At 48.2% G+C, this 17,843-nt stretch overlaps 1 protein-coding gene across 4 annotated transcripts in view; it reads right to left on the reverse strand.

Moving 5' to 3' along the window:
• The window catches only part of LOC135818012 (glycogen debranching enzyme-like), a 117,531-nt gene that overhangs the window by 1,879 nt on the left and 97,809 nt on the right, over positions 1-17,843 (reverse strand). For 2 of the 4 annotated variants that reach the window (XM_065331332.1, XM_065331336.1), the window contains exons 20-23: positions 3,040-3,281; positions 1,798-1,907; positions 1,140-1,354; positions 511-608 (exon numbers count right to left, since the gene is read on the reverse strand). In XM_065331332.1, the coding sequence (XP_065187404.1) occupies positions 511-608; positions 1,140-1,354; positions 1,798-1,907; positions 3,040-3,281 (665 nt within the window). Of the gene's footprint in view, positions 1-510; positions 609-1,139; positions 1,355-1,797; positions 1,908-3,039; positions 3,282-3,648; positions 3,872-4,371; positions 4,612-4,845; positions 4,980-5,451; positions 5,586-6,368; positions 6,596-7,205; positions 7,435-7,708; positions 7,884-8,950; positions 9,113-10,115; positions 10,218-10,934; positions 11,102-12,851; positions 13,156-14,230; positions 14,373-14,920; positions 15,137-16,899; positions 17,058-17,324; positions 17,496-17,843 lie in introns of all 4 variants that reach the window. The other 2 variants (XM_065331334.1, XM_065331333.1) reach the window with 2 other exon arrangements.

A 17,843-nucleotide genomic window follows, 5' to 3' on the forward strand; every position in this document is an offset into this window, starting at 1 on the left:
AACAGAAACATGAACCGTAACGCACACCTGTGTTTGCAATGCTCATCACCAGAAACTGATCACGCGAGTCTCCCCCCGGGAGGGATTCAGAAGATCCTGGACAAACAACTTGGCTATTGAATCATCCAACGGCCAACGATACTCAAATCTCCATACTCTGGGCAGACTAGAAAACAAGACCCCGCTTATGGGCTCACCATACCACAGCTAGTGGGTGAGGTTACGGTAGTTGCAACACAGGTTCCCCTATCTTTCGTGTGTAGAAAGGCTCTGCCCTATATGGGTATTGAGTACTGTTCGGACAGCGGAGCACGCTACTTGATACACATCCTATACATAACCTTTGTATCTCAATACTCTCAATACCCTATCGATACACAGCTCAAACTCTCTTGCTTCCATTCAGGTCATGAAGTTCTTTACCAGCCATATGTCAACAGAAGATTTAAGACTATCCGAACAGAACACCTTCACAACGGTCTCCAGCGAAGAGCGGGCACTTGCTCTTACTTTGGATCTAGCGTGGCCATACCCTGCGGTCCGCCCAGGATATCCTGTGCATTCTGCAGGGCAATGGCTGCATTGCCAGGTGTGAACAGATTCGGCGCCTACACAGCAGTGACACGGGGGAAATAGAACAACACGCCACATGGGAAGTCAGTGGTAGAGAGCAAGAGTCTTGCATGGACTACTGTACATGCACTGCGAGTCTGTAAATGTTCGGCCCCGGCATTCAAATTTCGGCCTCCCACGGCTAAAACACATTTCGGCCGCATCAAATTTTCGGTCTGTACAGCTGCCGCCTGTATACACTGTCACACTGAACCTTGCAAAACAAAATTTCGGCCGAACATGACCAGACCGAAAATAGCCGAAAATAAATATGCGCCGAATATTTGTTGACTCACAGAACTGGCATAATCATGCCATGATGGCATAAACATTATACTTTGATAGCGTGGCTCATGTTCCTCAAGGTCGATCTATAGCCATAGTGAACTTTGTCACACAGCATAGTAGTTTGTGAGACATACAAATAGGTAAACCATGAGAAAGATGATCAAACAGACAGATAATGCAGGAAACACGCACCAAAGTCCAAACATCAGTAAAAGTAGAGCTACAACGCGCCTACTCACCACAACCATAGCGATGGGGAAGTTTGGTCGGAGCTGGAAGTCAGCAAAGCGCTGCGCTGCACCAACGGTGTCCTTGTAGATGCCGCGGCGATGGATGTACTTGGCATCGCAGCCTTCGCGCTGCACATCCGAACCGGACGTCACTGGTATCCAGAAGCGCTGCTCAAAGTTTTTCTTCAGCATTGCATCCCACTCGGCATACGTTGTGGTGTTGCCTGAAGAAAGGGAGAGAGAGTGAGAGGGACACACACACAGACGGAGAGAGAGAGAGACAGAGAGAGAAAGAGAGACAGAGTGAAGTCTAAAGGGAGCTTGATACTGGCTAGTGGGGACTACACTCACCCTGCAAAAGTGGGGACACATAGGGTCTCCGTTTCACAGCATGCTCATGTTCTTCGCCAAAGCAAAACAAAAAGACGGAGGAAAACACTGTTGTAGCCTTTAGGACAAATATGCCAAGGGTGACGATGGGGAAATAATAGTGCAGAAATTTAGTAACACATTGCATTCAAAGTAGCAGGTTTTCACGATTTAAGCAAAGGCCACCTGATGATTGCAAAAATGTGAAATCCCGACCAGTAACAGGTGTTTTCATTCATTCTTTCTACGACACGGTGAGCTAATATTTTAATTAATGTTCATATTATGTGAGCCTTACCTTCCGCTACATTCACACCAGCATACGGGAAATCACCAGATGCATGAAGTTTTGCTAGCCAGGCTACAGTGGATTTACACAGGCCAACGATCTCCACAGCAGAGCCATCACTGTGAACGCAAATATAAACAATGCAGGCAGTGAAACAAAACATTCAGGGGTATTAACGTATGTAATTAGGTGGGTGGGCAGGCAGGCAGGGGCAGGCGCAGGTAGGCAAGAAGACAGGCAGGCAGACAGGTGCATGGGTGGGTGGGTAGGTAGGATGGATTGATGGACGGATGTAAGAATGGACAGATGGACGGACAGATGGATGGATGGATGAGCGGCTGGCTGGCTGGGTGGGTGGGCTGCAAGTTGTTCAACGCCAGTGACCGAATCGGCAATAGCTGCTTTTTACATGGGCAGACAGTGTGAAGCCCTAATCATGCGATGGTTCAAATCCGCAGCCATTTGCGTGGAAAGCACTGGATATACTAGATTTTACCGGTTATAAATCGACCTTCAATACATGGGCCCTCGATTTACCGGGTCAATAGCGGCTACCCGTACTCACTCGATTAGAAGCCGGGGGCTTCTATTTTTCAATACCAATTTTGAGGAGGCTTCTATTCAAGAGGGGCTTCTATTCGAGAGGGGCTTTTATTGTTTCATTCCATACCAGTATTCCAATCGAATCTCTAAAACTTTCATATTCACAGCAACTCGGCCCCGAGTTAGTTTGCACACACTACGCCGACCAGGACATGTACCAATATGAACATGCACGAGATGTTCTTTGCACACTTGACCTTCACACATGGCACTACCTGGTCACCCCATGCCTTGCGAATAGTAGTCCGGACTTCTATTCGAGAGGAGCTTGTATTTTTTCAAACAGTCCTTGTAGGGGGGGGGGGGGGGCTATTATTCAAGAGGGTCTTCTAATCAAGTGAGTACGGTAAACCGCAGTTGTAAGTGGTAAGGCAACTCCCTTTTTTAATTCAGTTTTTTAAATAGGTTGAGATGAACCTGCTGAACATGGAAAGCACTGCACATACTCCATACCCAAATGACACATGGTAGAATTGTTGGTCAGATATCTGGTAGACTCAAGACTCTAGGCATAGGTAGTTGGCTGATAGAACACTGTGTGTCTCAGGAACACTAGGTACTGAGACGCAGCACTGAGCAAGCTAGGCCGCACCCAGCATAGCCACAGTGCCTTACCAAGCGTACTTGTTACAGCACCGTGTGACTCACCGCGGTGTAGCGGGAACGCCCCGATTGTACGCCAGATCGGACTCGCCGACCTTGTCCATCCAGGTGCCACAGTCACTGGCACTGCCGCCGTACGGGAATCCGGTGTTCCAGTCGATACCAGCGGTGACGTTAAAACCGTCATCTACCGTGTTCAGGCCAATGCTGGGACCGGCGTTCTGCTCCCTGAAGCTGATCCCGTTCGCATGGCGTTGCAGGATCTCCTGAACAATCTCGAATAGAGGCTGGGCAAACACAGAATGCCACAGAGTACAGAAAGCAGGCAGTGATTGTAGGCTGATCTAATGTTAAGACAACATCTGAGCAACAGATTGGTAGCGGGCTAGTCGTGCCCGGAGGTGGACGCTTATTCAACCGTGTTGTACCATACACATAATTGGGATCTCATGGTCTGTGCATTTTGCAACACTGCAAACGTGGCTCATTGCACCAGAAAAGCACAAATGGAACATTCAATTCCATCGGTGTGCGTGCGTGTGTGTGCGCGCGTGTGCGTGTGTGTGTGTGTGTGTGTGTGTGTGTGTGTGTGTGTGTGTGTGCATGTACATACACACAGGGCAACGTCAAGGACAGCATAATGCTCACACTTACCGTAGAATCGTCAGTTGGCAGCACACTATCGTCAGTGGGGAACAGGCGGTTGAGATGCTCGCCAAGGATCTTGACATCACCCGTAGTCCTGCAGTAGTCCTGGATGGCCTGTAGGAACCACCAGGATGCATCACGACAGTTGAACCGTGCACCAGAACCACTACCATACAGATTAGGTATCAAACCGTGACGCAGGCATGCTGCGAATGCCAGAATGACTTTCCTGTACGCAAAAAGAAGAACGGCACAGAAACAGAGAGAGAGAGAGAGAGAGAGAGAGAGAGAGAGAGAGAGAGAGAGTGAGAGAGAGAGAGAGAGAGAGAGAGAGAGAGAGAGAGAGAGAGAGAGAGAGAGAGAGAGAGAGAGAGAGAGAGAGATACCTTTGTTATGGACACCAGTGTGGAGAGAAATGACGCAGAGGAGACACTGGGTACGGGGTGTTGTACAGATAGTGCGCACAGTAAACGATAGAGAGAACTAATCAATCCTATGTCATTGCCAAGTTCATGAATGAGAGCTGAAAAGAATCAGTAGGGCATACGGGGTGCAAATATAATGTCGTGAATCCAAACAATCTTTCACTATGAAAAAGGCGACAAAGCATGGCAAAGTATGCGGGAATGAGCAGAGCAATACACACTGATATATCCACATGAAGCACAGCAAACCTTTCGATTTGACTCAGCTGCACACTAAATGGCACATGGGTAGCCTTGGACTTACTTGGCGACTTCCAGTCTCCCCGTCACCATCATGAGACCTGGCAGCGCAATGAACGTGTCCCGGCCCCAGCAGCGCATGAACACGGTGGCAAAGTGGGGCAGACCCGCCGCCAGCGATGCTCCTTGGTCGTCCAGGACGGAACTGCTGGCCACCCGCATCGGCGATGATTTCACCACACCGTACAGCTGTACAGAGCCCAGTGCTAGACTTTGGATGAACTCAGAGCCGTCACGGACAAATCTAGAAAGTAACATAATGGATAAAGGAGAACAACCAATGCGAATTCAATGCCGAGAAGTTCAGTGTAGTGACAGTGTTATCAATGGGGCACAAGTATTTGCCATGCACATGTATACAGAGCAGCCTGCTTCGGTACAAGAAGAACAATGAAATAGCACCAGCAGCCCTAGCTGCAACTCATGATTGGCATTTTAAAAGTCGTCGTTGTAAAAATAAATGAATAACAAAACTCACGGACTCATCTGGGTGATTGCCTGTTGTCGTGCCAACCGGTACACCTGTGATAGCATGCGCTGGAAGTACAGCGGTACCAGGTAGCGGGGCAGAGTGGAGAGAGGCTTGAACATTTCCGACATTGCCTCGCCGACCTGCACGGAACACACATATAAAACACACACGCATACATACAATCATACACTTTCGTCATGCCTGGAGTCCGGCTACATGTACTTTGTAAAGTGCTGTGTTGTTGATTAGACTTCATTGTGATCGGTTCGGCCAGTGACTCTGAACTCCGCTGACAAGACCTAGCAAGGTCGAATCAGCTAGCTGTCTGGTGATTGAGTATACTTTGGAAATAAAATAATTTACAAAACAGGGGTATCCGCGACCCTACACACACTTCATCCTAGAAGAGGCGGGCAACTTCAGGACTGAGCATAATATCGTGTGCGTATCTTCTTGCGGTATACCCCTGGGTTCAGCGTAAAGAGTGCATTAGCGGCATTACTGCACACTCCGCTCCTGTTAGGGAAACTTTGTTGGTCAAGCAGACTTGCCGCCACATTTAAGGAAGCCGTAATTATGCAACACAACAGCAGCAACCAGTTAACTATTTACCTTCCGAGTGCCATTGTGGTGTTTGAGTCGATTGCAGATGTACTCAACCAGCCAGTCACCTGCTCGTAGGTTGTCACAAAGCGCATGTCCCAGATCATTGTTTCGGAACACGATCTCCATTGACGATTGGACACCTACACATCAAAACAACAAGGTTTATTAATACAGTGAAAAAACGTAAATCGGGACGGAACTTTGTCGAGAGCCCTTCACAACAGAAACCTCATCAATGTAAGGAGCTCTGCCGCCAAGGACAGTGGAACCTGGCTTTCCGACCACCTCACTTAATTAACCACCTGTGGCCTTACTGAACCAACCACCTCACTAAACCAACCACCTCACTAAACCAACCACCTCACTAAATCAACCACCTCACTAAACCAACCACCTCACTAAACCAACCACCTCACTAAACCAACTACCTCACTAAACCAACCACCTCACTAAACCAACCACCTCACTAAACCAACCACCTCACTTAATTAACAAACCACCACACTAAACAAACGCCCTCAAGAAACAAAGCCCCTCACAAAACAACTACCTCACTGAACCAACCACCTCACCAGTCTTACCATTCTTGCCCAGTCCCGAATTTTACCCCATAAGTGCACATAATGATTGTCATTTTCACAAACCAGACCACCTCGGAAATCAGACCACTTTGCCCAGTCCGGAAGGTGGTCGGAATTAAGTTCGGCTGTATGTGCCTTTGGTGCAGAATCACCCATCAAGCCAGGCAGAAATACACACACCACACACACACACACACATACACACACCACACACGCACGCACGCACGCACGCACGCACGCACGCACGCACGCACGCACGCACGCACGCACGCACGCACACACACACACACACACACACACACACACACATGTGCGGTCAAACACACACACACACACACACACCTTGGAGGCCGCAGTACTTGAATGGACTGTGACCTGGCACATGGTATACGCCGCTGCCATTGCCGTCATCCTGTTCTTCGGCATCGCAGCGGTACAGCAGCGTGTTGAGGTCAGTCAGCGACAGTTGATTCATGAGACCCGCTATGCTGCCATCACCGTTAGCCATGGCTGATAGGTCTTCATGGATCACTTTGAGGGCTGACTTTGCACCGTCGCTAAGCCTTGTTCTGCAGGACAACAAAGATGATTGACAGAACATCAACAACGGTACGGACCTAGAATAGATTCGATATAAATTACCAGATACTCCAATTTCAGAAATTTTCGGTGCTCAATATTTTCGGTATGATGGCAACAGGCCAGGTTAGGTGAACAGAAATTTTCGGTACAGAGAAGCAGTTCCCTATTGGATTATGTGTGTTAGTGTTTGTTCGGTGTATTGAAATTTTAGGTATGAAACAGACGCACCGAAAGTACCGAAAATAAAAGTACACCGAAAATTTGTGAAATTACAGTAAATTAGTAGTTAGGGGATACCGTGTGATATGGAGGTAAGGGGCGAGTAGGGGCCAAGTCAACAGAGTGTGGGAGAGGTGGGTGGGGGGGGGGGGGGGGGAGCAGTGCCCTTCCTTTTGGCTAGAACCCTGAAGTAGTAAAAGCAGACCATGGCTACCGGCACCATGAGGCATGGCCCGATGCACATCACAACAAAATTGGTCTCTTATGTACTCGTAACAGCAAACAGGTTGGACTGAAATACATGTATTGCCAAGCACGGGGAAGTGTTTGCTAAGATATGACAGTACTGCCGGCAATTACACTAGTTGATAATCTTACTGGAAAGCGATTACAGCACCGGGTGGAAACGTGTGGAAGTGAACCTCGTCCGCTAGCTTCGTCATTCGCAGTTCGCAAAAGTGCGACTCACACACTGCAATATCAGTTGCCATCTCCACTTTGAAGTCGGCCAAGCCGGTAATTGTTGCTGTGCGATCAGGCACGTCCTGCAGAGGTGACCTGGTATGGCGTACCATGTAGCCTTCCAGTAAGATCTTATCAACGACGCCTTCACGATGATAGCAGTGGTGCCAGCGGTGGCAATGACGAAGATAACGACAGCAGCAGCAACAACAGCAACAAAAAACAGCAACGATAGCAGCAGCAGCAAAGAAAGCGGGTAAATTCACAGTGTTGGTGAACTGGGTGGTCAAAACTGACTATCCATTTCCATTGCCGCCAATAGAAACAGCTCCTCGCACACCGTGTGGTTGGGTCAAAATATTGCAGTTATCCATCTGTCATTGCAGTGGGCTAAGATCTAAAGCTTCGAGGTCAGTTACCTTGCACAACAAGTGGCGGAATGTAGCTACTGACTCCCATGAACTCTTCAGTGGGCTCCTCGTGTTCCGGCATCTTCTGAAAGGCTGTGTGAGCAATGAGAATGACGGTGTCGTGTGTCTCCGGGTTGTGACGTGTGACGGCCACGACAGATTCGCTTACTTGGTCCACGTATACCTACAACAATTCACCCCGTGTACACACACCCACACACACACGCATACACACACACACACACACACGCATACACACACACACACACACACACACACACACACACACATGCATACACATAGATGCAACATGTCAAGGAAACGTTTGCTGGGGTATCAAACCCGCTACAGCCGCGGTAACTACGGCATTGGCAATGCCACGTTTCTCCCCAGTTATCCTGTGAATTGATCAACCAGGATTATTATGTCTCTACGGTTTCAACAGTGTTTATGGAAGGCCACAATGATACATTTGTTTAAGTGCACCTCCAATGGTTGACTGCGGCACCCAAAAATACCTTCCGACGCTCTTGAAATTTACAGAACTCCCGATGTGTGTAACACTGATCTATCTCTGCTGTCTATCAAGTTTTTCTGATCTATGTATGTTGAACTTTTGTATTGCTTGGGCAATGCTCTGAGAGTGCTCTCCTTTCTATTGTCCAGAATGCTGATCCTTAATGGAAGCAGACGCTAGATGCACTGGCATCTTGGAGTGAAATTGGAGCATACACGCATATGCAGACACGCTGACGCATACCGTATTTCCTCGATTAATGGACCATGCTCGAATAATAGACCATGCTCAAATAGTAGACCCTCCTAGAGGCCTCACGGAAAAATAGTAGACCATGCCCGAATAAGAGACCCGGTCTCTTATTTGAGTTCATCGCTTTGCGCATGCGCACTAAGAAAGCACATGGTGGATCAAAAAAGGACGCGATTTTAGGTTGCGCAACTACAATTTTTGTAGTGGCTAGTGCTTTCTTTCATTATTTGAGCACGGTCCACTACATTTTCATCGGCACATCGCTGGAAATGGTGGATTTTTAACACGTCATAATAAAGAACTTCTATATTATGACGTGTTAAAAATCCACCATTTCCAGCGATGTGCCGATGAAAATATAGTGGACCGTGCTCAAATAATGGACCATGCCCAAATAAGAGACCGGGTGTCCAACCCTCTTCAAAAAACAAAAGACCGGGTCTATTAATCGAGGAAATACGGTATACATGTGAATACCGCACCTGGGAGTATTTTTCGGTGGCTAATCGTGCGTGTAGCTCGTTGAGGACTTGCTTGCCCTTGACGACACCACTGGCATGGTTCACTGTACCCGGTGATGGTAGTGCTGTGGGTGATGCAGTTGACCATGTGCTGTACAAACGACCACCACCAACAACACCGATCTATAGACGACACAAGGAGACAGCATAGGAAGCATAATTATGCACTAGTCGCAGAACTGGAGATTTTCACCAGACTCTCGCCAATCATGATCTTTCATGTACGGACTTCAAGTACGCTGCTCAGTTTTGATAGTTGGTAGCAGAGCTCATGATGCTAATGCATTCATGATGATGATGCACAGTGCTTATCATGTTGAGCTATCCCCTGACGTGATACCCACCGACTTGTCAAGACTTGTTTATAGGCAAGTGATCTGCTGACTCCCAGAGGAGAGAGGGATAGAGAGAGAGGGAGAGAGAGAGAGAGAGAGAGAGAGAGAGAGAGAGAGAGGAGGAGGAGGAGAAGGAGGAAAAGGAGGAGGAGGAGAAGGAGTAGGAGGAGGAGTAGGAGGAGTAGGAGGTGGAGGAGGAGAAAGAGGAGAACGAGGAGGACAAAGAGAGAAAATGAGAGGGAGGAAGGGAAAATGAGTGGTATACTGGAGAGGAAGGGAGGGAGTTTCCGAGGCTACTTTTGTAGAGAGCTGGCAAACATTACCATTAGATAATCATAGTAACATAAAGCTAGCCTGCATGGAGTCGGGTAGAATCTAGACGCACACTAGTACCCCAAGTATCAATAACACTAGGACCGCAGTCACAAGGGTGACTTTGTATAGTATACCATCATCATACCTTTAAAAGAACACTCTCTCTCTCTCTCTCTCTCGCTCTCTCTCTCTCTCTCTCTCTCTCTCTCTCTCTCTCTCTCTCTCTCTCTCTCTCTCTCTCTCTCTCTCTCGCTCTCTCTCTCTCTCTCGCTCTCCCTCCCCCACCCACTCTTGGTGCGTCTAGGTGGCCATGAAGTCGAGACCCTAGGTCGGCGGAGCTCCCTAAACCTCACCACCACTGCCACGATTCAGGTTGTGCGTGCTTCCTCTAGCTGCATCTCATGTTTGGAATTTAAGTGGTCTTTGTAAAAAATAAAAAATAAAAATAAAAAATAAAAAACAGTACATTATCTCACCATGTAGGGCACGAGCTCATCGTAGCCGCGAACACTGCCGCTTGCACAGCATGCCATGGCGACCAGGGCAGAGTTGGCCATGGTGTCGTACACTGACCGACTCTGTGCACAACATAAGCAACACGTGGGCCCTGCATAAGGGATACCACTCAAGCTGACCAGAACACTGGTGCTAGTGGGCACGTGGTCATTTAACTCGGCTCACAGCTATCCTGAAAGATGTGTTGATAGCTGTAAAGTTCGATCCTTGAACTTTGTTACTTATCTCGAGCACACACACCCAACATGCGAGAGCACTCTATTTTGACTTCACTTCTTGGAAACATAAACAACAAGAACAAAGAAATGCAAATCACTCCAGATTATCAGCACTGGACGGAAGGTGCTAGAAGCAGTAGAAGAAGATAGAAGGATCCAGAACCGGATGTGTACAATACGATGACAAGCTAGACCACATAGGTTGGTTGATCATGAACGCGTGTCATGTGCAGGTAAGCCGTACATGGATGGAGTGTCATGCGATGGCATAGCAAGGCACTAGATGACTGTGCATGATAATTACAAGCAACACCAATAGCCATAATATTGACCACTGTCCACGGATGTGCATTTGGACAGATTTCTCATGTATTGTGTGCGCATCAAGTCAGAAAAGTCAAACCCATCATACCCCGCTCCCTTCCCCTCTTCCTTCTCCCTGTTTTAGCCTTCGCACACACCACATGCACATTGACATGTTCCGATGCATCTGCTTTGGACCACATACCCCATGATCAGGCGTCAGATGCGAAAATGGTAAAACGGATTCTAAATTCTGACCTTCATTAAACACTCGTTGTCATGTGTCAGATCCATAAAGAGAGCGCGGGCAACGGATGGCTTTAATGGCTGGACACCCGATGACGGCACAAAGGAGGCCACCGGCTGACCACCATAGTGGTACACAAGTCGACCCAGCTCCTTGCTGTCATAAGCATTGGCTGCTTCTGCAAGTGCATTTGCACACACATTATGCACACAGCACAAGCAGAAATGAACACTCGCACAGATGCCACTCAAAACAAAACACATTCACGCGGACATCATACCTGCTTGAGCGATACCACATAATTAGCTTAGACAAAAGATATCATACTAAGTCCATATTCTTCGTGTTCCGTTGCATCCACAATATCTGCAGTTCACTCCTCTCTGACATGTTCTCCCTTCGCCGTGACTGCGCTCACACAGATAGAGTAACCCGCGGCCAAGTCAGTCAATTATTCCCTTTCCTTACCCATTGTGCAAGCTCAAGCTGGATACCGATCTAGTTCATTCCTTGGTGCTGACCGCTTTATTGCGCTTCCCGAATCCCGTCGCACAAATCATATCCCCTATTCATTTCGCCAGGAGCTTAACAATTTCATTAATCTTGGGCACCCTGTAAGAAGACCTTAGGGTCTGTTGGGAATGCCCAAGTAAAATAATAAAACACAATACAAATACAATACAAAACACTTCAGAACAAGTGTTAAAGCATAAGGCATCTTCCAATTATTTAAACACACATGTGTAAATGTGTGTCAATAATTTGCCTAACATAAATACATACATGTACACACATGTGCACACACACACACACACACACACACACACACACACACACACACACACACACACACACACACACACACACACACACACACACACACACACACACACACACACACACACACACACACACACACACACACACACACACACACACACACACACACACACACACACACACACACACACACACACACACACACACACACACACACACACACACACACACACACACACACACACACACACACACACACACACACACACACACACACACACACACACACACACACACACACACACACACACACACACACACACACACACACACACACACACACACACACACACACACACACACACACACACACACACACACACACACACACACACACACACACACACACACACACACACACACACACACACACACACACACACACACACACACACACACACACACACACACACACACACACACACACACACACACACACACACACACACACACACACACACACACACACACACACACACACACACACACACACACACACACACACACACACACACACACACACACACACACACACACACACACACACACACACACACACACACACACACACACACACACACACACACACACACACACACACACACACACACACACACACACACACACACACACACACACACACACACACACACACACACACACACACACACACACACACACACACACACACACACACACACACACACACACACACACACACACACACACACACACACACACACACACACACACACACACACACACACACACACACACACACACACACACACACACACACACACACACACACACACACACACACACACACACACACACACACACACACACACACACACACACACACACACACACACACACACACACACACACACACACACACACACACACACACACACACACACACACACACACACACACACACACACACACACACACACACACACACACACACACACACACACACACACACACACACACACACACACACACACACACACACACACACACACACACACACACACACACACACACACTGCCTATACATTACGCACAGTTAAACAACTGACCTCTTATCAGAGAGTTGATGCCCAGGCGATTAATGAAAATGTTGTCTATGCTCTCAGAGTTGGTGAAGAGCTCGGCCACAACGTAGATGTCGGGTCTCACCAGCCGCGCCTGGTCTAGCAGGTACTCTCCCACGTGCAGGGGTGTGCTGTTGCAGTTGTCGATGCGGAACGCGTGGAATATAAGCGCCATCTGCCGTGTGTACTCGGCCATGTGGGCCCAGAGCCAGGGCGAGTCATCTGGCCTCTGGCCGTAATGCAGTTTGCAGATGTCGATCCACGGGATCAGCTGACGTCGCAGATATACCTACAGCATTAATACCAGTATAGCAGTGGCAGAACATAACTTAGACAGAAAGCATTTCAACTGCTCAATGTGACCGTGATGTGAAACACGAGAACACACCGCTGCAAGTGTTATGGATTTCCACCAGACGTATTTGCAGTTTCCCGGAATAATCAAGTGGTGTGCCCTACTGTCCGAAGAGTGCGCAATACCCATATAGGGCAGAACCTTCCATGTAAGAGAGCGAGAGAGAGAGAGAGAGGGAGAGAGAGAGAGAGAGAGAGAGAGAGAGAGAGAGAGAGAGAGAGAGAGAGAGAGAGAGAGGGGGGGGGGGGGGAGCTGTGTTGCATCTCCGAGTTTCACGTAGTCACTATCATCAGTTTTGGGAATACAATTCCTGTAGTGGCATGGAACATGTGAAGAAGTTCAAAGCCGACACTCTGGCTACCCATAGTTATGCAATGAAGAAATAATATGTGTAACTCCACACGCCCCTTGGACACGTCACGAGGATGCTCACTGCACAAACTGCACTGGCATGAGGCTGGAAACACCATGTTTCTCAAACCTTGTCGCACTCAATGCTCAGATGCTCGGGCATTCTATTTCCGTGAATCTCATATATGTGCGTAGATAAAAGTTTCGTGCAAAGCTCGCTGTTTCTCGCAGTTAGAGCACTCTGAGCTCATTTAAAAAAAGCTTTGTTGGTAACTAATATTATTGTATAGACCTGATTGCGATCGGTTTGGCCAGTAACTCTGAGCTCTGCTGACGAGACCTAACAAGGAGGGTTACTAACAGGTTAGGTGGAAACAGATAGCTGTCCGGAGATTCAGTCTGACTGGGAAGATCGGGGGGGGGGGGGGGGGGGGGTCAATGCGCACTCGACTAAGGCTGTAATCTTTTGGTCGGATCCAGATCCACATCCATTGGATCCACTGGATCTGCAGAAATCGATTGGTCTGCTACCTCAGCATGGTCACGGTAGCAGTGTGTTCCTAATGTGATCGATGATTCTGAGGGATCCAGCGGATCTGGGATCTGGATCTTGATCCGGATCCTACGAAACAATCATAGCCTAACCATTTGCACTAACCTCTGACCCGGGTGCAGCAAAGTCAGACAGCGGATCGCCGTCCATGATCCAGCCGGTGTACGCCAGCACACGCTCGCTCTCCCTCTCGTCCTGCACATTCACCTCGGCGAGCCGTTGGTCACCGTCCAGGTGACAGAAATAGCTGAGACGATAACAAGGTAATGTGCACACACAGTGCAAGAATGATCTCAACCGTGTACATTGTGCATACAGTAAAACCTGGCAAGGCGACCACTCGGATAAGGCGACCACCTGTCCTAGAAGACCACTAGAACCACGACCAAGGGATGCTATTTCCAGTCAACTGACCTTGGATAAGGAGACCACCTGGTGCTAAACAGACTCGGACCACATTTTGAAGGTCCCTGAGCGGTCGTTTTAAACAGGTTTCACTGTATTTAAGTTACCATGTATTCCCCGTTCTACGGACACAACCTGCCAATCAGATGATCTACAGCCTGCTAACCCAAAACCTGGCTAAACCGGGAAAGCTACTAAAGCCTAAGTAAAAGGCATGATTGAATTGGCCCCTGACGAAATAGGGCGAGTTACACCGCCATCCCACATCGAGACCCACTGTCCATTGCCCACGTTCCCCGGTCTCTCGACTCACCACAACACTAGAACATATACAAACACACACACACACACGCACGCACGCACGCGCGCGCGCACGCGCAATGAATGTACCCGGGAACAATCGGATGATCCACAGTTATCTTCTCCAGGCGAGGTCCGCCAGGCTCTAGGTATTCGTAGCGCATGATCGACATGCAGTTATGGATGACTTCCTGGAAGATGTCCTGCTCCATCTTGTGCTTCTGCTGCTTATTCAGCCAGTGCAGAGTGTTTGCCAGGTCCTGCCTTGCTCGGGCAATGTGCTCCTCAAGAGTGCAACCCTCCATGCTACAGGACACCGAGAGGATAACGACAGTCACAGAATGGAGCATGATGCAACAATCAGTAGTGCTCTGTGCAGGTTTTATCATTATTGCAAAGATCATGCTGACAGAACCCAAGCGTGTTACATGTACATGGCTGATGCATGAAGTCACGTGATGGCAGTAACCTGGTAGGTGCACCGGTTCTCTTCCCGAAAAATGAAAGCATATCAGCTGGGAGAGGTTCAGGGCCTGGTCAGACTGCGGCAAATTTTCGGTGCCTGGCGAAAAAAGAAAAGCGTCAAGAATTCGAATCGCGATCACACTACACATGTGGGGAGAATGAAAATTCAAACTTCATTTCGAGCGTTAAGTTGTAATCTCCACGAACGACGTCAAATTCCTTCACCTTGGGGATCGCCAACACCTTCAGTGCAATCCTTGCAACCATCCTTATGAGTTTTGTAGTTGTCCGTGGCCAATTAGCTCCTCGATATCAAGATGAAAAATCAGTGAATATCAGCGTCAATGGCGTATCAGCGTGGTCCGTTCTTGCTTTTTTTTGGATCGTCAACTCTCGATTTTGCCGCTCTGGCGGCAAGTTACTATGGAGATTCGGATTATAATCACAGGATTATTTTGATTTTGCCGCAGTCTGACCAGGCCCTTAGAGAAGGTCATACGATACCGGGTTTCCCTGATTGAGAAGTACATGTGAAGGGCTCCAATTCAAAACGCCATAAAACCAAACTGGAGCTATTGCGTTTTGTTGTCACGAAAGAATTCGTTTTCACCCCACGGACGTCTGTGTCGGTTTTACGGGTCGAAACGCGATACATCCCCGTCAAAATGATGCCTGAAGTTTGTGTTCTCTGCAAAATGCGATAAAAGTCACTGATGCTGCAGTGCAGACCGAAAAGAAAAAAATGAAAAAGCACTTCCTGAATTTTCCACAAAACGGATTAATCTCGTTTTGAATTGGAGTCCTTCATGTGCAAGTAAAGTGAAACAGTTCCGTACAAAGTACCCTGCTATGGTATACCAGTAAATAAACTATCTTTTGCAAACCCTGAATCATGCTATATCCGGCGGTGTTTTGACCATGGATGTACACTACCTCAGCCGTCTAAAGAACAGATTGCCATTGGTATGGTCCCTGGAGGTACCTAATACTGCAGCATGGTTCACAGTACCGTAGGTATTAACAAGAAATCCTAGAGCACAGTGACAGGACTGGGTAATCATGAGCAGTTAGATGCGCAGTGGTCAGTGTAGTACGCAACACACACACACACACACACACACACACACACACACACACACACACACACACACACACACACACACACACACACACACACACACACACACACACACACACACACACACACACACACACACACACACACACACACACACACACACACACACACACACACACACACACACACGCGCACACACACACACACACGCACACACACACACGCACACACACACACACACACACACACACACACACACGCACACACACACACACACACACACACACACACACACACACACACACACACACACACACGCACACACACACACACACACACACACACACACACACACACACACACACACACACACACACACACACACACACACACACACACACACGCACACACACACACACACACACACACACACACACACACACGCACACAGTGCAGTACATGTAGTTACTGAACACAGATCTCGCTGTGTGTGAATCCTACAGAACTAGCCACAGGCCACACTCACTCTCGGTGGAATAGGATATCCTCCGCCAGGTCATAGTCGATCGTGCACGAACACCGACCATAACGCGGGTCCTGAACAATTGCAATAGGCGGCCTCTCGATGCCTGCACGAGACATATCTACTTGCTTGCCGTCGAGATGCTTCTCAAACTCCTCCATCTGTCACAGATAAGAAGATAAACAGAGAGGTAACAAGGTAACTCAGGAGCAGTATCCACCCATAAGAGAAAGACGGAGATAGATAGACAAACAGACAGACAGACAGACCAACAGACAGCGGAGGGGGAGGAAAGGATAGAGGGAACATGGAGAGGGAATGATTCAATGACTAATCAGGTAGACAACACACGTAACCATTTCAATCACCTACACGCATACCAACTTGCCGAGCACTGCTCTATGCCACCACCAGTGCCTCTGACTCACCTGAGCACGCACGTCGACACAGAAGTATTCCCACAGTACAGTACTGGATAGCAGAACTCCGTGCAGGACCTTAGCCATGCGGCGAATGTTATCCTCACTTCGCACATACTCGTTGATACCATGCTCCCGGTACTGGCCACGAGCTACCTCACTTGAAAACACCATAAGAGCCTGGGGAAATGAACACATAAGTACATACATGTCTCACCTACACTTTGCCACTGAGTTCGTTTTATTATTCTTATTGCATGAGATAATGCTGTTCGGGGAGGTAAGATGTTGGTATACAACTGCTCTTTTTTTAGCGTGCATGGCATCATTGTTTCGTATCTGATGATGGCAATGATTGCTGAAATGCTGTAGATAAGAAGTGGTTCGGTCCTGTACAGTGCTTTGGGAACGGGTGCGTCCACCCAACTACTTCCTACAATTACATACATTATCAACATAAGAGCCTCGGGTCCATTCATCCAAGCACTGCTGGCCAAACTTTCAGGCGCATCATGCGAATAGTGGTCT

The sequence above is a fragment of the Sycon ciliatum genome, chromosome 5, assembly GCF_964019385.1.
Source record: "Sycon ciliatum chromosome 5, ocSycCili1.1, whole genome shotgun sequence".
Classification (NCBI taxonomy): domain Eukaryota; kingdom Metazoa; phylum Porifera; class Calcarea; order Leucosolenida; family Sycettidae; genus Sycon; species Sycon ciliatum.